Source organism: Enhydra lutris, unplaced genomic scaffold (assembly GCF_002288905.1).
Source record: "Enhydra lutris kenyoni isolate GAN:26980312 unplaced genomic scaffold, ASM228890v2 scaffoldscaffold95, whole genome shotgun sequence".
NCBI lineage: Eukaryota > Metazoa > Chordata > Mammalia > Carnivora > Mustelidae > Enhydra > Enhydra lutris.
The window spans coordinates 2,266,983-2,288,671 of record NW_019154179.1 but is presented as its reverse complement, the minus strand read 5'-3'; the positions used below and the strand labels follow the sequence as shown (position 1 = coordinate 2,288,671).

Here is a 21,689-nt window from a genome sequence, read left to right as displayed (position 1 = left end):
CTATGGCAGAAAGTATTACCTATGGTTCTTTCTTTTGTTGTGAATTTTTCCTTCTAGTAATTTTGTCCAGAGGAGAATAAATGAATGAAAGAACAAAATCAAAAATATCAACCATGACTGGGCCCCTGGGTGGCTCAGTTGGTTAAGCAACTGCATTCAGCTCAAGTCATGATCTGAGAGTCCTGAGATCAAGTCCTACATTGGGCTCCCAACTCCATGGGAGTCTTCTTCTCCCTCTGACCTTCTCTGCTCTTTTGCTCTCTCTCTCATTGTCTCTCTCTCAAATTAATAAATAAAAATCTTTTTAAAAAATCAACCATGACCCCAATGAAATACACACTAGAATAATCTGAAGAAATCAGAAACCAAAAAAGAAAAGGGGAAAAAAAAGGGGGGGAGAGAGAATTTAATCTCCTATGTGGACAAAACAGGGTGATCGACTTGGTTTTGGGTATATTTTGGTCTGTTTGTTAGAGGACAATAAATCCCAAAATTGTAAAGAATGAAAAACTTATAGATTTACAAAATAAACTTGAATACAGTGAAAGGAAGCTAAAAATGAAGAATATATCTATAAAATATAAATGTAAAAATGAAAATTTAAAAAAGACTTTAAAAGGAGTTGATAAAATAAGGAACTAGTTGAAAAGGAAAAAAAAAAAAAGAAAATTTTAACCTGAAAGACTAAAGAATCATGAGAAAAAATATTGACCAAATTCCATATACTATTTTCCCCTTGGTGTAGGAGTTTTTCAGTTCTGTGTGATCCATAAATTTGGTATTAGACTGATATTCCTGCCCTTCTTCTGGGGGAAGGGCCTGTTGCACTGATTCTCAGTTGTCTGGCTAGGTGGAGATGCACCACCCCTTGCCAAGGGGCTGGGCTCAGTGTAAGACACTTTGGATTGTTCCATGTGGCTCTTGTTCCCTGAAGGCTTTCCATGCCACTGGCAGAAAGTGGTTGCTTTGCAATTTGTAGAATTGCAGCAATTCTTTTTTTAAATCTAAGGTTGAATTCGCAGGTGTTCAGGATTATTTGGTAGATATCTTGCTGAATTCAAGAGACCAGGTGAAATGAGGTTCTCATACTCTTCTGTCATCCTCCCTCCTCTCCTTTTTTGCATTCTTGTGATTTCAACCTATTTGTCTTTGAATCTGAGGTGTGCCATGTGTAGAGTGTTATATTTGGATCTTGCTTTATTAAATATTTTTTCATTCTCTGCTTTCTAATTGGGTTTTTTTGACCATACATATTTAGTGCAGTTATTAACAGGTTAAAAGTTACAGTTGCCATTTTGCTATTTGTTTTCTGTCTTTAGCCTTCTTTGTTCCTCTGTTCCTATTTTATTAACTTTTTTGTGTTAAACAAATCTTTTAGTATGTCATTTTAATTCCTCTTCTGATTACTTTTTACTATATGTATAAACTATTTTCCTGGTGTCTGCTCTAGAAAGTCCAATATGCATCTTAACTCATCACAATTTATTTCAAATTAATATTAACTTGATTGCCATGAACTATAAAATGTTTAACATAACTCTATTATTTCCCCCTCTTGTGCTATTATTTTCATATATATTACATCTATATCTTACAAAACCAATGTTACAGTGTTATAATTATCTATTTACACAGTTATATTTTTAAAAATAATTTAACAGAAGAAACGTGAAAATATATCTAGATTCTTTTATTTTTAACATGGGCATTTATTACATCTACACTCTGTATTTCTTCCAGTTAATTTGGGCTACCATCTCGTGCCATTCCCTCCCAGAATCCAAAGAATTTTCTTTAATATTTGTGATAAATCAGTTCTGATATCAAGGAGTCCTCTCAATCTTTTTAAATTTTGGAATGTCCTTATTTTACCTTTATAACTGGCAGATGGTTTCACCAGATAAAAAATTCTTCATTACCAGTTTTTTCTTTCAGTATTTTGAATATATTACTTCACTGCCTTCTAGAGTCCATTCTTTCTGATGGGAAGTTAAATATTATTTATATTTATGCTCTCTTTAACATATTAAATTGTTTTTTCTCAAGTCCCTGATTTGCTCAGTCAGTTAAGCATCTGCTTTTGGCTCAGGTCATGATTTCAGGCTCCTGGGATTGAGCCCCATATCTGGTTCCCCACTCAGTGGGGAGCATGTTTCTCTCTCTCCCTCTGCCCCTTGCCCTGCTCATGCTCTCTCTCTTTCTTTCAAATAAATAAATAAAATCTTTTAAAAACTGTTTTTCTTTTGTTTTTTCTCTTTGTGTGGGGCTTTTAATACTTTGACTATGACGTGTCTAAGTATAAATCTCTCAATTTTTCCTATTTGTGGTTCATTAAGCTTCTTAGATGTGTAAATTAATATTTTTTTAACTTGGGGCCATGATTTCTTCAAAAAATTATAATAACTATTGGACCCACAATTTGAGGAAGTATATACAGATAAAATGTGAGACATTTATTGGGAAAGTCTAGGAACCAGAAAATTGGAATGAGTATATGTACTTGAATTCAGATATAGCCTGAAACTTTGGGCACCTTGGGTACCCCTTGATCTGATTATCAGTTGTTTCTCCCTGTGTGTCTCTCTTTCTGCATTGCTGGAATTCAACTGGAAGATGAATTTCTAAATTATTAGCCTGAATTTTTAAAAAGCCACCACAGAAGAGTATCACTATGTGATTCCTTTTGCATGAAACTCTAGAGAAGACCAAACAAATCTATGGTTATGAAATCAAGAGAGAGAGTTCCCAGACAGAGGTGTCTGAACAGTTTAAAAAATGATCTACTATACTTGGGCACTCAATAGATGGAATCTATGTCAAATACTCATTCAGATAAGGTCTGAATACAAGTATACCTTCATGAGAGACAGTACAGTCCAAAATCTTTTTAAAATGATCACTACTCATATGAGGATGGATGTGAAGTAAGTACACCTTCACCCCCAGTTCCTGCTATAATGGACTTTGAGTGAGGTCAAGATCAAGGTGAGGAAATTATATTCCTTCACTTAGGTGGATTTACCAAGCATCCAAGAAGCCCAAAATTATTATCAAAGAAAAAAGATATGGTCAAACATCTACTAGCAGTTAGTCAAAATAGCTATTCTCTCTACTGTGCACTTTGCCTTTGGTGTACAACTAGGCATTAAACTAGGTCTTTGAGGCTTACAAAGCACTTCAGGTTTCATTGCACTTGGCACACTCTGCAATTGTAAGACTTTTTTGTTTTTTAAGATTTTATTTATTTACTTAACAGAGAGAAATCACAAGCAGGCAGAGAGGCAGGCAGAGAGAAAGAGGAGGAAGCAGGCTCCCTGCCAAGCAAAGAGCCCAATGTGGGACTCGATCCCAGGACCCTGAGATCATGACCTGAGCTGAAGGCAGAGGCTTAACCCACTGAGCCACCCAGGTGCCCCAAGACTTAAAACCACCATTTGTGAGAAGCTAAGAAAAAGAAGTGATGCTTAACTTATTTCTGACAGTTGCTATCCTCTATTTCTCTCTAAATCCTAAGGGATGATCCTAATACAACTTATCCCACAAAAAGAATGCACACTGTCCTTGGGTTTTCCCTGAGCCTGAGTCAGCTTCTGTTGCTGACTTGAGGCCCATAATGAGAATAAAGAACCAGCTATGCTCAGAAGGGAAATTGCAAGGGCTAATCCAGAAATTAAACACACACACACACACACACACACACACACACACACACACGAACTCAAGATCTTGCTCAATAGTACAAGCAGAAACTAGATAGCATATATGTAGGTGGAGCTTTAGAATATTAGGCCAAGAAGGATGAATTCTATTTGGACAGGGCCAAATTTACCAATACAAGTATACTCACTGTTGAATCAGGAGCAGCCCATGGTGCATTTCACACCAATGAAATATATAGAGACAACTCATTGTATTGTAATTTCACTTTATTTTGCTTTGCAGATATTGTGGTGGCTTTTTCTTTTTTACAAATTGAAAGTTTTAATTTGTCATAAATCAGTTTACAAGTTGAAGGTTTCAAATTGTAAAAAGTGCGATAGCTGCAAAGCACAGTCAAGCAAGTCTATTAACACAATTTTTCCAACATCACCTGCTCACTTCATGTTTCTGGGTCACATTTTGGTAGTTCTCACAATATTTCAAACTTTATTATTGTATTTGTTATAGTGATCTGTGATCAGCGATTATGAGTTGCTGAAAGCTCAGAGGACAAATCTTTTATCAATAAAATATTTTAAATTAACATATGTACACTGTTTTTAAGACATGATGCTATTGTATACTTAGTAAACAACGGTATAGTATAGGCATAACTTAACTATTACATACCTTGGGAAACCAAAAAATTTCATTTGGTTCACTTTATTGTAATATTCACTTTATTGTGGTAACCTGAAACCCAACCCACTATATATTCAAGATATGCCTGTGTTTCTCTAATGGGATCCTGACAAATATTTTTTAAAAACTCTTCTGAGTCATTCTCATATGCAGTTATCTTTTTTAGTGACCTGAAGGGATCTGCACTGGTAGCTCTTTGATAGTGAAGTCCATCGAAATGAAGTAGATGGACACCCACTTAAAATACTTCTTAAGATACACATCTATATATGAAATTTTGGGTCTCATGGGCAGAAAATTAACACAAACCATTATATCAGGGCTTCAGATCCTCTTTCCAGTCCTTGATATATCCTACTTTAAAGATAGAAGGCTTTGACTGAAGGTCAGACTGGGTCCCTTTGACAAAATTCCTCACAACTTAGTTATATAATTAATCATTCCCCAAAAGTCCCCAAGGGGGCCAGTCAAATCTCCTTCAACTCAAATCTACAGTGCATAGTGTCATCATAGGAAGTTATGACTGCTGCAGTTGCAGTCTCACTTAGGGGTGGTTCTGAAATGTGTGGAAAAGAAATCTTCCCAGTAGAAGAGGTTTGAGGAGTTTTATTTACTTGTTCATTTTGTGAAGAAGAGACATGTCTTGAGTTTTATATTGATTCATGTCCAGTAGCTCAATGAGTTGTTGAGTAGTAGGGGGCTAGACAAGAATAAGACTGGAAATTTGATGACAGAAAAGTCTAGAGGAGATACATGTGGAAGGAATTCCAAGAATAGGTATTGAATGAGGTTTATAAATGCTTAACTGAAAATAGGCCATGAGCAGAAAGAGTACAAGTGATGTTTGGGTATTTATTCCTTTGGTTCTTCATGCTGAGCCATGTAATCAATGGCCATAATGATGCTTTCCTAAAGCCACTGCTCTCATAAGGGTAGCCTTTCTCCTTCCAGGTTCTGGTAACGTTACCTATATTCACTGTGAGCCCTGTGGCCATATGCCTCCTTATCATCACTAGTTACAGGATGATTTACCAACCCTACCCATGTTTTTAGAGCCCTGTTTATTAGACTGTCCTCAAGATCCTACTGTTTCTCGACAACAGACATCTGTTTCTTGAGGGTACCCTGAATATTAGGTCCCCAAAACAACTTAGATCATAAAGTCCATGGGGATAGGGAATTTAATCTTTCATCTGATGTTGCTACCCCAGCATCTAGAATGTCTCTTGCACCACAGGTTTTCAATAAATGTTTCTTAAATGAACATATGTAGTGACTACTTTCCCTCCATTACTGATCTTTATGTTAAAGTCAATTATTAATGATTTAATATAGTTTGAACAACATTTTTGTGCTTTTATTTGTAATTCCTTAAAGAATGACAAAGAATTATGTCAGCAAAAAAACAGCAAACTTGTTATGCACATAACAGAAGTCCGAGATAACTAACAAAAAATTTGTTGAAAGAGAGAATTCATCATACATCCTACATACATCTACACCTGCAGCATCTGTCTTGACCCCCAGTAGAAGCTCCACACTGGGCTCCAAGGACACCAGGTCATAGCTCACAGGTCCGGTGGCTGTAAAGGGACAAGGTAGAAGTCCCAGGTTGAAAAACTGTAAAGATTATAATTTTACAGCTTTATGATTTCAATCCTAAACACCTCGTCGTCATGCCTTTTTTTTTTTTTTTACAAAATCATTTTTCCTACATAACTTCGAGGGTTTTTTTTCCACACTTCACCTAAGTAACCATAATTTTAATATTTTCAATATACGAACCATATTCAAGTTTTTTCATTGCCTCCAAATAACCTGAGGGGGAAAATGTTATTTCAATAGAGATTCAGTAGAGGAGCACCCTTTACATTTGGTAGAAGAATTCACATTTCACCCTTAATCTCTCGGGGCTCTGACAGAACCTGAGTGAGAAAATTTTAAGAACAGCAGTCTCTAACTTTCTAAAAATTGGAAAAGCCAAAAAAGAGTGACTTTAACAGTGGCCGCGGAGGTCTATGGGAAATGTAGTCCTGACTTCTTGGCTTCCCCGCATGGCACTCTGGGAAGGGAATTCGGGGCTCTTTCTGCGCAAGGGCAGCCGTAGCTCCTCCTCATTCGTCTAATCTTGGACTGCAGGAAAGCGCTTTGAGAGAGCCCCCGGGTCTACTCGAAAAGTAAAGGATGCGAGCATGCGGTGAGATTGCAGGGGAGCTCTCTATGGGAGGGGCGCCCTTGTGTCTAGGGATGGGAGCAAGAAGTCTTTGGGATACCCCTGGTAGACGCCTCGACCAGCCCTCTATCGACATTAGGCCGGTGGGAGTGTGGGGGGAGGTAGGGGGAGATCCCCGGCCCTCCGGCTGCGGTAGCGCAAGTGGGTCTGAGCCCAGTCTTGAGTGTACGGTCCTGGGTGTGTAGGGACAGTGTGGTTGGGCACGCCTGCAGCCCGACTTAGTGTCGGTGGGAGGCAAAGTGCGTCTATAACGCTGATGGTGACCCTGAGTGCGGTGAGAGCCGGAGCACGGGAGCCAAAAAAGGCCCAGGTAAATTTCCAGCAGAGGCGATAGAAGGAATCTGGGTAAGATTCGGGTTTCTCATCTCAAAATTGTATTATACGACTTTTCTAGGGGGTTGTTTTGAAACTTGGATCTAAGTCATCACTTTTAAAGTATTTAGACAAGTACCGGGCACTATGCACTGCGTAAATGACAACTGCTTTCATAGTTAGAAGACACTGTTGTTTTCATTGGACGGTTTATCATAACCTCACAACTACTTAGAATAAACAAACGGACAAAAATTAGAAAACAACCCAGGCTCAGTTTGGTGAAACGATGTGCCCAGGTCACAAGCTAGCAGTGAGGGAGTTTGGATTCAAGGGCAGATGTGCTTTACTTCCAATCTTAGGCATTGTCTAAATATCGCACCTGCCTGAAACCAGCATCGCAGCGTTCACAGCACTAAGCAAAGTGGCCTGTCCCCAAATCCCCAAGGATATAAGGGAAGGTGAATGTAGATGAACTCTGATCATATGTCAGATATATTCTGGTATTTTTAGTGTCTCTTCAGGTCCCTTGGGTCAGAAAGAGGTTCCTAGCCTGTTCAGTATTCTCAGGCTGCCCTTTAAATCTGATATTATAATGAATTCCAGGACTCTTGGTTTTGCCCCTAAAATGAGTTCTTAGGTCCCAATTATGTTGTCTTATCCTTTGGCGTACGCTGATTCAACTAATCTGTTGCTTTGTGTTAGTCACGAGGAAACATGCATTATGGTTAAATCAATCAAGCAAATTTTATGTTCGCTCAGTAAAAAATTGCAGAATTAAACCCACAGTAATTTCAGAGTCACACAAAGACAAGTGGTACATGATCTTTCTCATTCCTTTCAAGGTCCAGAAGGTCCCAGGCCTATGGGGAGGATGATCCTCCAACTGGGTTGCTGAGATGTGGGGAGGTGAGTGTAGGAGCTATTAAGACAGGCTAGATCTCGTGAACTCTATCTTCTTTCTGTCCCCTCAGCTGAACCACAGTTCTGTACACTCTCCCAAGATCCACAGAAAATGAACACACCTCAGGTGAGCTTTTCATTTATTCCTTAGTATTGTAATGGATTTTTGAGGTTTAGAAGGATCCATGTATTAAATGAAAAAGGAGATCTAGGAATATGTCTTGAACAAAAATATATGCTGTTCGACTATCAGCTGTGATGTTTTCTTTCAGCTTTTGGTAGGTAACCTTTGTTAGAGTAGGGTTACGTTCCATCCATGTACCAGGTTGCTAAGATTTCATGTTAGTCATGAATGTGCATTGAATTATCGATTGTCTCTTGTGTATGGATTGGAATAAAACTAAAGCTTATTTCCTTTCATCTGTGAGTACTGTAAACAGTATAACATATTTTCTAATATTAACTTAAATTCCTGTATGGAGCCTAGTTGCTAAAAGTTTGGTTAAGTTGCTTCTTACATATTTTCCTCGGGCCTTTTGCTAATACTATATTCAGGGTTTATGTTTCTGTATCCACAAGTTGGATTAGACTATACTTTTTTGTTTTTCTGTCCAATTATGGTATCATGGTCATAGTCTTATGAAAGTAAATGGAAAACTTTTCTGCTCCTTTTCTTTTCTAGCAATTTAGATGAGAAAGTTGTACTACATGAGGGTTTTTGTGAAATTTTTACATACAGATTCAGACCTTTAGAAGACTTTAGCATAAAGACTCTGGTGTTGACTTATCAGGCATAAGTCTATATTGCATTTGTATTTTTTTCTTTTATTTTCAGATTTATTTATTTGAGAGAGAGAGAAAACATGGGGGAGGGGCAGAGGGAGAGGGAGAGAAAGAATCTCAAGAGGAGTACTTGCTCAGCACAGAGCCCAACACAGGGCTCAATCCCATGACACTGAGGTCATAACCAGAGCTGAAAGCAGGAGTCGGATGCTTAACTGACTGAGCCACCCAAGCGCCCCTGTGTTTTTTCTTAATATAATTTTTGATACATTTTCATAGAAAATTGTTCGTTTTATTTACATTTTTAATGTATTTTCATGAGCTTGTTGATAGCATTCTATTAGTTTCAAAGTCTTTATCTGTTATATCAGTAATCCCTTTTTTCGATCAGCTTTTAAATTTTATTTTAGCCTAAAGGCTGCTAATCAGAAAAGGACAAAATATGTTCTACTTGACCCAGTCTGAAACCCGGAATTTCAGGGTCTGAGATTCTTAATATTCTATTTAGGCAGTGAACTCTAAATATTGGGAATTGAGGAACATATACTGGTCCTATTTGTGCTCTCTACCTTTGCCTACCTACCTGTCAGCACCATTTGTTGACAAAAATATACTTCGTCCATTGAATAGTGTTGGCATCTCTGTGGGAAACCAATCCACAATGCATGTAGGGTCTGTTTCTATTCTCTGTTCACCTCTGATGATCAGTGTAATCCATTTGCTAATACCAGACTATCTTGATGAGTGTCTCTTTACAGTAACTCTTGAAGTCAGATAATGTAAGTCTTTCAACTTTCTTCTTTTTTTAAATTGTTTTGGATAGTCTAGGTCCTTCGCTTCTTTATAGAAAGTTTTGAAAATCTTGTCTGTCTCAAAGACACTTGCTGAGATTTTGATTTTGATTGCACTGAATCCATAGAATCTGTAGTGTAGAGAACAACTTGGGAAGGATTAATATCTTGATCATAATGAATCTTCCAATTCATGGGTACAGTATCTCTCTCCATTCACCTTAGGTGATATGGAGGGTGTTGAGGGTTTGGGGTTTGATATAAAAGGATAGTTTTGACTACTTTCCTGAAAAGGATAGTTTTCAGGAAGAACACTGTCTACTGAACACTGTCTGAAGATACTAGACTAGAAGCAGGAACAATATAGGGGCCTGTTTCTATAATTCTAGCATGAAATGAGGATCATAACAGTGTTAGTTACTTTGTCAAACTCTGGATGTAATTTAAGGTAAAGCCAACAATCTGAGAGTGTGTTTCTTTTCTACAGCCTTCTAAATAGATCATGCTGTTAAATTTTCAACTTTTACCAATGTGATTAAAATAATCTCCATTTGGTTTTATAAGCTTTTCTCATGAATGAGATGTGGAACATCTTTTTTTGTTTTGTAATTAATCTATATTTCTTTTTTTGTTGCTATCCCTTACCTGTTTTTCTATTGATGTATTGATTTTAATTACTGTATCCACTATATCATTATAGCCCTTTCTCTGTGATATAAATTGCACAATTTCCCTAAAGTTTTTTGTAATTTTGCCTTACTCATGATTTTTTTTATCATAAAGGCATTTGATTTTTTTTTTTTAAAGATTGTATTTATTTGAGAAAGAGAGAGACATCATGTGCAAGAGAGAGAGAGTGAGAGAGTACACATGAACAAGAGTGAGGGGTAGAGGAAGAGGGAGAAGCAGGCTCCCCATTGAACAGGGAACCAGCTGTGGGCTTGATCCCAGGGTCCTGGGATCATGACCTGAACCAAAGGCAGATACAACCAACTGAGCCACCCACATACCCCAAGGCATTTGACTTTTATGTCAAATCTAGGAGTTTTTTCATTAATGTTCCTGGATTTTCAGTCATAATTGGGCATTTCCCACTCTAATGTAAAGTAATTGTTCTGTGTAGTCTTCTGGAATTTGATTTTATTTTTTACAGTAGATCTGGAATACATTTTGATATTTATCCTGCTCTGTGGTACAAGATAGTAGTCTTTTCCCAGGCGGACATCTAGTTACCATGTGACATTTTAGTGTCCAGACTTTCCTCATGCATTTGAATGATGTCACTTGTATTCAAATAGGAAATTTACTCTGCTAATCATTCTTCCTGTTACACACTTGGTTCTAGGTCCTGTTCAGTTTAAGTTTGGATGTCTTTTTAGGCTCTCATCACTTCCCTGCTCGGGCCCACGTCTGTGTTTATATTAAGTTATGGCCAACATTATCCTGCTTTGCTTATCTAATACTTTCCTACCCTCTATCTTCCAGAATTTGTTCAAATTTGGGGGGTTTCTGCTGGGACATTTCTCTCTATTCCTCTTTTGTCATACTTTTATATACTTGCTTCGTATTTTACCTGTGTTTTTAAAGGCAGGGAGGTAAATGTGTATGCTCAGTCTATTCCCTTGAACTAGATGAATCATGCTTTTAATTCTTTTTTCTTTTAATTTCCATTACTCTAATATTTCCAGTTTTTCTTTCTAACATTTCAGAATTCTTTCTCAGCCTTCATGGATTTTCTTTTTCTACCTGACTCTTAAATTTTGCTATTCCCTTGAATTCTCTACTTAGTCTTTTTTGCTCCTGTTTCTCTGTCCTTTGTGAGTCATCTCTTTTTTCCAATGACTTCAGTTAGCCATCTTAATGACTGATATCTCCTAATTCCTTATTTTCATTTTAGACCTCTGTCTGTTCCAAAATCATGCAACCAACAATGAAATAAATAATTCCACCTATATTTTCAATAGGTATTTTGAGTGCAAATGAAGAACATCTGCCTCACAATGACCCAATCTCTGACTCGTACTTAATTCTTCCAGTCTCTGCAAATGGCATCCATATTTACCCAGTTGTTTGTGCAGCATCTCTGTAGATAAGTGCACAGGAAAATAATGAGCAGATTTTGTTTCCTGTAAGGATTAATTTCTCATTCTTTATCTTTGCTTTAATATAAGTCATCTCTTAATTATTTTGTTTTGCTGCTTAAGACATTGTCCACCTTCCATATAGAGCAGTGGTTCCTAACTGGAGGTGATTTGCCCCCCAGGAGATGTTTGGCAGTGTTTGGAGATATTTTTGATTGTCACAACTGGGATGTTGCTGGCATCTAATCAGTAGAAGACAGACATATTGATAAATACATTAAAATACACAGGACCGTCTTCCACAAAAATAGCATTATCTGGTCCACAGTGTCAGTAGTGCCAAGTTGAAGAAATCCTGTTCTTTTTTTTTTTTTAATTGTTATTTTAGCCACCATAAAATACATCATTAGTTTGGTTTTTTTGGTATTTAAACTTTATTTTTTCAGTGTTCCAAGTTTCATTGTTTATACATCACACGCAGTGCTCCATGCATTACGTGCCCTCCTTAATTCCCACCACCAGGCTTACCCAACTTCCTACCCCTCCCCCTCCAAAATCCTCAGTTTGTTTCTCAGAGTCCACAGTCTCTCATGGTTTACATTGTTAGTTTTTGATGCAGTGTTCTGAGAGTCATCGTTTATGTACAACACCCAGTGTATTGCATAAATACATATTGTACATAAACAAAGAAATCCTGTTCTAAAGCATTGCTCCTGAAATATGAATCTGGTGGTGTATAAATAATTCCCCCGTCTCACATGTATTCTCTTCATTAGTTCTCTATTACCCCAGCAGAGATCTCCAGACTGGTATGTGTAGACTCTACCAAGTGCTCAGCATAATCTCTTGGTGTATGGGAAATGCAGACAGGAATCCTATTTATAATAATTTTACCTTAAAAAATAAGGCACTAGTTTTCTCATTATATTAAGTGGCAATATATGTATATAAATTAAAAATAAATATAAATAAATCAGAGCATGAGAATTTTTTTTAACTAATCGTGAGTATATCCCTGAAATATAAGACAGAGTTGAGCCATGATAGTCATCCTTTATAGCATTTTGTTTTAAACTCTAAACAGTAAACACAGTAAGACTTAGTTTCCAAAAATCTTTTTCCATGTGCCTGGTTCTGGCCCTCAGATTGATCAGAAATGTGCTGTTGCAGGCAACAGTGTCGTTCAAGGACGTGACTGTGGAGTTTACCCAGGAGGAGTGGCGACAGATGGACTCTGCTCAGAGGACCCTGTACAGAGATGTGATGCTGGAGAACTATAGCCACCTTGTCTCAGTGGGTGAGCAGACCTTACCACCCTTTTGACTGCATGTTCTAGTTTTCTTTTCTCTTTTTAAAATGTTAATCACTCTTGTTGAGGTGTGTTTAACAGAAAATAAAACTCGGAAGTTTTCAGTGTTTAAGTCAATGAGTTTTGAAAAATTGTATAGTAGATTTTTATCATCAAACTCATAATTTGGAATGTTTCCATCACCCCTAAAAGATTCTTGTACCCCTTTGCAGTGAGTCCCCTGTGCCCATCCCTAACTCTCTTATCTCACTTAACACACTTTCTAATGCAATTTGCCTCTTCTCAGATTTTGTATAAATAGAATCATAAAGTATATATTCTCTATTGTCTGGCTTCTTTCACTTAGCATAAATGCTTTTGAGCCTCATGGATGTGTGTGTCTTCCTTTCAGTTGATAGATCCAGGGTCTTTCTTCCAGTCTGGGGCTATTATGAATAAAGCTGCTATGAACATTTATACAAGTCTTTGTATCAACATGTTTTAATTTCCCTTGTGTAAATACCTAGGAGTGGGTTTGCTGGGTCTTCTACTAAGTTTATATGTAACTTCATAAGAAACTGCCAAATGTTTCCAAGTTGGCTCTACTGTTTTTCATGCCCATGAGCAATGTCTGAGGGTTCTCATTGCTCTTTGGTTACCAACATTTGGTTTGGTAAGTCTTACTATTTTTAACCATTCTACTTAGGATCTAGTTATATCTTACAGTGTTTTAATTTGTATTTCCCTGATGATTAACTATATGGAACCTCTTTTCATGTGCTTTTTTTTTTTTTAACCAATAATAATCTCCTTTATTGGAGGGATCACATTTTCAGCTCCGTTTTTTTAGTTTAGTTTTTTGGGCTTTTTCATCTCAGAAGTTCAGACCTCTGTCTAATACATGTTTTTACAAACTTTTTTCCTCTATCTTTGTCTTGCCTTTTTAAGAAGAGAATGTTTTCCAGTTATTACTATTTTATACAAACTTTTGAAGAAACTTTAAAGATGATAATTGGCACAATTTTATTCTTCAAAAGTTTCCCCTAGTGCTTATATCTTACATAACTGTAATATAGCAATGCTAGTAAATAGGCATTGGTACAGTGTGTATGAATAGCTCTATGCCATTTTATCTCATGTGGAGATTTGTGTAAACACCACAACAATCAAGATATAGAACTGTCTTATTGCCCCAAAGAGTTCTTTCATGCTACCTCTTTATAATCATACCCAACCCCTCTCCCACACTATCCCTAATCTCTACCAACTACTAATCCACTCTTCATCTACCTAGTATTCCGCTATATGAATATAACATTTATTTAGCCATTCTTCTGTTGGAAGATATTTTATTATAAATAAAGCTGCTGTGAACATTCATGTTCAAGTTTTTGTGTGAACATAAATTATTATTCTCTGGAATAAATGCCTAGGAGTATGATTGGGGTTATATGGTAAGTATGTTTCACTCTTTAAGAAACTGCCAAACTATTTTTCAAAATGGCTGCACCATTTTGCATTTCCACCAGCAATATATGACAAATCTACTTACTCCCTATTTTTCCTAGTATTTGGTGTGATAACTATTTTTTTAGATAGTGATTGTAATGGGTATATAATGTAGCTCAACATGGTCTTAATTTGCATCTCCTTGATGGCTAAGGATGTTAAATATTTCTAATACTCCTATGCCATCTATGTATCCTTAGGAAAGTGTCTGTTTATGGCTTATATGCATTTTTTCCATCTTTACTGCTATATAATGACAAAAATTATATATTTTAGCTGTACAACTTGATATTTTGATATATGTACACATTCTGAGTCAATTGCCACAATCAAGCTAAATAACATATCCATGACCTGACCTAGTTACCTTTGTTTTCTTTGTGGTGAGAACACTTAAAATCTGCCATCTTGGCAAATTTCTAGTAAACAATACAGTATTTTTAACTATCCTCAGATTGCTGTATGTATAGATCTTCATAACTTACTCCTCTTGCATAGAACTGAACTTTGTAACCATTCACCAACATCTCCCCATTCCCCATCTCCCCAGCCCCTGGCAACCACCATTCTACTTTCTCTCTATGAGTTTGACTCTTTTAGATCCACCAACATCCATATTTGTCTTTCTCTGTCTGGTTTATTTCATTTAGCATAATGCCTTCAAGATTCATCCATGTTGGGGCAAATGTCAGGATTTCCATCCCCTTTTTTAGCTGCATAATGTTCCTCTGTGTGTGTGTGTGTGTGTGTGTGTGTGTGTACACATCTTTAATCATTTATCCATCAACAGTTAGATTGTGTCTTGGCTATTGTGAATAGAGGAGGAGGGGGAGGAGGAGGAAAGAAAGAAAGAAATCTTAGATCAGTAATTTCTTTCTTCTTTCTATTAGGTGCACTTAATGCTATAAACTCTTCTCTGAGTACTGCTTAACTGCATTATACAAATTTATTTTCATTTAAAGATATTTTCAGAATTTCTCTTGTGACTTATTTAGTGCATTATTTAGAAGTATGCTGGTTAATTTCCAAATATTTAGGAATACTCCTGCTGTCTGACTGTACTTGATTTCCTATCTACTTCTGGTGTAATATGAGGACATATTGTTTTAACTTGTACACATTTAAATTTGTTAAAATATGGTATGTGACCTAGAATGTGTTCTCTTTTGGTGAGTGTTTCATGTATACTTCAGGCGAATGTGTATTCTTCTGTTGTTGGAATAGCCTTAATATATGTGGATAGGTCCAAGTTGGTCGCTAGTGATGTTCAAGTCATCTATATCCTTAGGAATCTGCCTTCCTAATCTATCAGTGTTGACAGAGTAGAGCTTAACGCTCCAAATCTAACAGTGAGTTTTGTCTACTTCTTTTCTGTTTTATCAGTTTTTGCCCCATATATTTTCAAGCTCTGTTTTTAGGTACATAAATACCTAGAACTGTTATGTCTTCTTATAGAGTCAACCCCTTATCAACCCCTTATCAGTAGGTAATGCCCTGGTAATACGTGTGATGTTTGGTAATCTTCCATGTTTTGAAGTGTTCTTTCTGTCAAGTCAATACAGTTCAATTTTTTTTCTTTGATAAGTGTTAGCATGATATATTTTTCTTTATCTTTTACTTTTTAATCTATCTGAGTCTTTGCATATAAAGTGTGTTTCTTATAGTCAGCATAGAGTTCCCTTCTACCTTTCTTTTTTTTATCCTATCTGACAGCCTCTTTTATTTGGTATTTTTAGACCATTCACATTTGTGGTGACTAATTGATGTAGTTGGATTAAATTTTTTGTAACTTTTCTAGTCATTGAATTTGTTCATTGGTTTCCCCACCAATTCCTTTTTCCTTTTTGCCTTCTTTGCTTCCAAGAACATTTTATATGAATCCATTTTATTCTTCCTCTTGATGTATCATTTATACTTTTTTTAAAAATCTTTAGAGTGGTTGCTTGTTATTGACATTAAACATTTTTAAAAGTAATCTGTGTCCATTCTACAACACCATAACCATACCACTTAACATATAGTGCACATATTTTATACAGAGTTAGGTTCTGAGATCACTAGCCAATCTCTTTCCTTTGTTATACTGTCCAAAGTCTTCATATGTTTGCTTTATATATTATATCTAGGATTTCACATGGATTTAAGGAGAGGTACAGAGTGATGTCTAACTAATTGTATCTGGAACCATCAGCCTCTGAAATTTTCACACTTAAGAATTGCCTTTAAATTTAATGTGATTTTTAAGTATGGGAAATATTTATGTAGTTCAAAAACCCAAACTGTGTTAAAAGGTATATTCAGAGTTTTCTCATTTCCATTCTTGTCCCCTCTGTTCATTTCCCTCCTGTCCTACTTTTAATGCTTTCTGATTTTTCTTCCAGTGTTTCCTTTTTGCAAATATAAGTAATTACATAATTCCTATCTCCCTTTCTTTCTCCCACACACTATTCTGCTTCTCTCTTTTTGACCTTATGCTGATTATTCATTATTTGTGTGTAAGCTCTTATCTATATTTTGAATACATGGTCTTCACTTGTGGGTGGATGCAACCCAAGTTTATTAACTAGTCAATGATGAACATTTGGGTTTTTATATTTTACTGTTATTACCAGCAATGCTATAATGAATAACCTTGTGCATATATTATTTTCTAACTGTGCAGGTATAGCTTTAAGATAAATTCCTAGAGATGAGATTGTTGGGGAAAAGCTAATGTATCTGAAATATTTTAGTGCCCCAAATTTATATTTCTTAAAAATAAATGTGATTCTATTACTATTTTACTTAGAACACTCACTGGCTATTGATTGCTTAAAAATTTCAGAATATGGCTCCAAGAAAATATATTCTCTTGATTCTCTTCCACATCTTGTACTATGTGCCCTCTTGTTTTCTTTGTTGCAACCTTACTGATCTGTTTTTAGGACCTGGTGCTCACTGTCTTCTTTTCTTACAAGGATCTTGGTACTTGCTTTTATCTCTGTTTGGAGTGCTTATATTTCCTTATTTCAGTTACTCCTACACTTCCCTTAAAGATTTTCTCAAGCCTCGTTTTATCTTAACATTTCTTTTTCTTTGAGTTTGAAAACTTTCATGAAAATAGTAAATAATCCAGTGAACCCCTCCCCACCCAGCTTCAACAAATAGCACACTTTTTTTTATGGAAAATTTATTGAGCTCCCTGAAGTCAACTATTGCTGTTAGAAATATTGCATTGTATGTTTTTGATTCCTTGTGCTTACCAAATTTGCAGATTTACATTTGTTTATGTAATTTAATTGTAATTTGCCCAAGAATGCTGAGCTTCCTGAAAGGAAACATTCTGTATTTTGTTCATAATTACTTTTCTAGTACTTAGTCGAGTACTTGACTGAGTATTCAGACTATCTTAGGAAAAGGCTGTGCTATTAAATAGTTGGAGAATTGCACAGGTGTCCCCAAATAGGGAGTATTAAGTAAATAGTTACATTTTAATTCTATTTCTTCAAGATCACATACTGTAACCTATAAAAGAAGGAGATACACTAGAAGATATAAATTAAGGATTTGTTTTAGTGACTTGATACACAATTTGTACAAGCTAAAGGAGTGCTGAGAGAAATTTATAGCACTAAATGTTTACATTAGAAAAGAGAAAATGTCTCAAATCAGTAATGTATATAATTTCACATTAAGAAAGTATAAAAGAGCATGGTAAACCCAACTTCAGCAGAAGAAAAACTCAGTGGAAATCAATGAAATTGGAAACAGAAAAACAATATACAAAAACCAGTGATAGAAGATGATGAAAAGAATAATAAAACAAACCTCTAATAACAGTGAATGAGATAAAAGAACACAAATGGTCAATATGACAAATAGAATAAGGATATAAAAAACACAATACTGACAAGACTCCAAAATTATAATAAGAGAATATTGTAGAGAACTCTATACACATAAATCTGACCAGTTAGATAAAATGGACTAATTAGTAGGAAAGCAAAAATACCACAATGAACCCAACAATGATAAATTTAAATAACCATTAAAGAAAGTGATTTTGTAATTTAAATACAAAAGAAAGAAAAGGACCAGATATTTTTGCTAGAGAATTATTCCAAACATTCAAAGAAAAATAAACACAATTTCCACACAATCTCTTCCAGAAAATAGAAAAGGAGAGAACAATTTCAAATTAATTTTACGAGGTCAGCATTATTCTGATGTGGATACTAAGACAAAGATAGTACAAAACTATAGACCGATTTCTCTCATGAAAGAGATGTAAAACTACTTTTAAAATATTAGCAAATGGAATTTAGCAATAAATAAAAAGGATTATGTGACATGACCAAGTAAGGGTTATTCCAAGTTTGCAAGACTGATTCAGTGCTCAAAAATCAGTCAGTGTGCGGGACGCCTGGGTGGCTCAGTTGGTTAAGCAGCTGCCTTCGGCTCAGGTCATGATCCCAGCGTCCTGGGATCGAGTCCCACATCAGGCTCCTTGCTTGGCGGGGAGCCTGCTTCTCCCTCTGTCTCTGCCTGCCATTCTGTCTGCCTGTGCTTGCTCTCTCTCCCTCTCTCTCTGACAAAAAAAAAAAAAAAAAAAATCAGTCAGTGTGGTCTACCACATTAGTGGGTAAATTTTAAAAAACTGCAGAATTACAGCAGTAGATACAAAAAATATTTTTTGACAAAATTGAACATCCATTCATAAGAAATACTCTCTGAATACTAGAAGTAGAGGAGAGTTTCCTCAAGCTGATAAAGAATGTCTGTAAAAGACCTTCTGCTGAGCAATATCATCTGGTGAAAGACTGGATGCTTTCTAAGGTTGGAAACAAGGCAAATATGTCTGCTCTCACCACTCCCAAGAAAGTTTACCAAGGTCCCAGCATAAAAGAACATATATAAATATTTTATAAACCAGCAACTGATAATAAGAAAACAAAGTAAAATACAATGCCATTTACCACCACTCAAAATAATGAAATACTAAGGTATAAATTAAACAAAACTTGTACAGGGCTTTTATGCTGAAAACTATATAACCCTGATGAAAAAAATCAAAGTTCTAAATCAGTGTAAATTGTTTAGGGATTGCAACACAGTAAAGATATTAACTCTTCAGAATAGGTAACTGATACATTAAATGTAAATGTTAAGCCAAGCAAGATTTAAAAAAACACAACAGCATTATTCCAAATTTATATGTGGAGCCAAAGTAACCAGAACAGATAAAACAATGTTGAACAAGAAATATAATGTGGGAAGCATCACTATCTGAATTAAAGAACCCAGAAACTGACCCCTGAAAATACAGCTAACTGATTTTTGAGAAAGGAAAAGACAGTTCAATGGGAGAAAAACAATGGTACAGAGCAAATGGATATCCACAGGCAAAAATAAAATATATATATATCAACTTAGACATAACTATACAGAAATTAACTCAAAATGTACTGTAAATTTAAATGTAAATGTAAAATGACATAATTTTTAAAATTTGGAGAAAATTTTTGGACCAAAAACTTGGTGAAGCATTCTTAGCTATAACAACAAAAACACTGATAAAAATTGAACTTCATCAAAATTAAAAATTTAGACCTTGGAAAAACCTTATACAGAGGATGAGAAGACAAGTCACTGATAAGTGTGAAAATGTGCAAATCATATATTTGACAAAGAACTCATTATAAACTCACAAAATTCAATAGTAAAAAAAAAAAAAAAAATTGAAGGAAGGAGAGGAATACTTCCAAAATCATTTTATGAGACCAGCATTACTCTAATGCCAAAACCAGACAAAAACACCCCAAGAAGGAAAATTAGAGGCCAATATCCTTGATGAAATATATGCAGAGTCCTCAACAAAATGTTAGCAAACTAAATTCATCAATACACTGAAAAATCACATAGCATGATCAAGGGGAATTTATTCCAGAGATGCAAGGATGGGAATGGTTCAATATCTGCAAGTCAATCATTAAGATATATCACATGAACAAAATAAAGGATATAAAAAATCATGTAATTATATTAGTATGCAGAAAAAGCATCTGACAAAACTCAACATGCACTTATGATAACAATTCTCAACGAAATGGGTACAGAGGGAATGTATCTAAACATAATGAAGGCCACATATGACCAGTCCACAGTTAACATCATAGTGAATGGTGAAAAGCTAAAAGTTTTTCCTCTAAGATTAGGAACAAGGATGCCTACTCTCGCCATTTTTATTTAACATCCTCTTGCAGGTCCTAGCCACAGCAGTTTGGCTAGAAGAAGAAATAAAAGGCATCCAAATTGGTTAGGAAGAAGTAAAACTGTCACTATTTGCAGATGACATGAAACTATACATAGAAAAGACTAAAGACTCTGGAAAAACTAGTACCTTAATTCAATAAAGCTGCAGAATATAAAAAATCACTATGTAGAAATCTGTTGTGTTTCTGTACACAAATCTACTATTAGAACGGGGAAAAAATCACAGTTACAATAAAATTTTTAAAAAAGAATAAAATACCTAGGAATAAATTTAACCAAGGAGGTGAAAGACACATCATACACAGACAACAAAAAGACATTGTACACTGACAACAATAAGACATTGATGCAAAAATTGAAGAGAAATAAATGGAAAGATATTCTGTGCTTATGGAATGGAAGAATCGATATTGTTAAATAGCCCACACTACCCAAAGCAGTCTGCAGATTCAGTGCACTCACTCTCAAAATTCCAATGACCTTTTTCACAGAACTAGAAGAAACAATTCTAAAATTTGTATGGAACCACAAAAGACCCCAAATCGCCAAAGCAGTCTTGAGAAAGAACAAAGCTAGAGGCATCACATAACATTTGACTTTGAAAACCAAAGAGGCCAGATTTCCTGAGTCCTTACAATCAGTGGAACTTAACACCTGAAACATTAAAAATCAGTGGCCTAACATCTGGGAGAACAGGGGGATGAGAGGAAACTGAGTCCCCACCCAAACAGCCCTGCAGTGATATAGCGTAGGAGTAGTGGTTTGAAAATAGCCTGGGGTATATCAGATGAAGATTTATTTACTAATCTCAGAGCCTGTGCTGGTGGGACAGCATATTAAGTGACTTCTCCAGGAATAAAGGAGTTGGTAGGCACCATTTCCCTCCGCCACCCCACCCCCAGCATAGCAACCTGTGGGAACCAGCACAGTGCCAATACTCACTACCTAACTTGCTAACAGTGCCCACTTCATTCCCATTCCCCTATGGACATGTGACTTCCAACAAGGCCTCAGCACCAGCTCTTTTCCCACAGAGGACCCTCCCAAACCTTTTGTTAACACTGTGCATCCTACCTTCAACCTCCACAGTCTGTGCTTCTGCGGATCCACCCCCCTCCAATACACTCCTGGCCAGAGCCCATCCAAAGTACTGTGACAGGGCTGGCAGAATGTAAGCAACCACAGCAACAGGGAGA

At 36.0% G+C, this 21,689-nt stretch overlaps 1 protein-coding gene across 1 annotated transcript in view; it reads left to right on the top strand.

Moving 5' to 3' along the window:
• Window positions 1–6,474: 6,474 nt before the first annotated feature.
• The window catches only part of LOC111139100 (zinc finger protein 782-like), a 76,426-nt gene continuing 61,211 nt past the window's right edge, over window positions 6,475–21,689 (top strand). Inside the window, 3 exon segments of the mRNA XM_022491247.1 lie at window positions 6,475–6,538; window positions 7,861–7,916; window positions 12,615–12,741. Of these exon segments, the coding sequence (XP_022346955.1) occupies window positions 6,526–6,538; window positions 7,861–7,916; window positions 12,615–12,741 (196 nt within the window). The 5' untranslated portion in view covers window positions 6,475–6,525.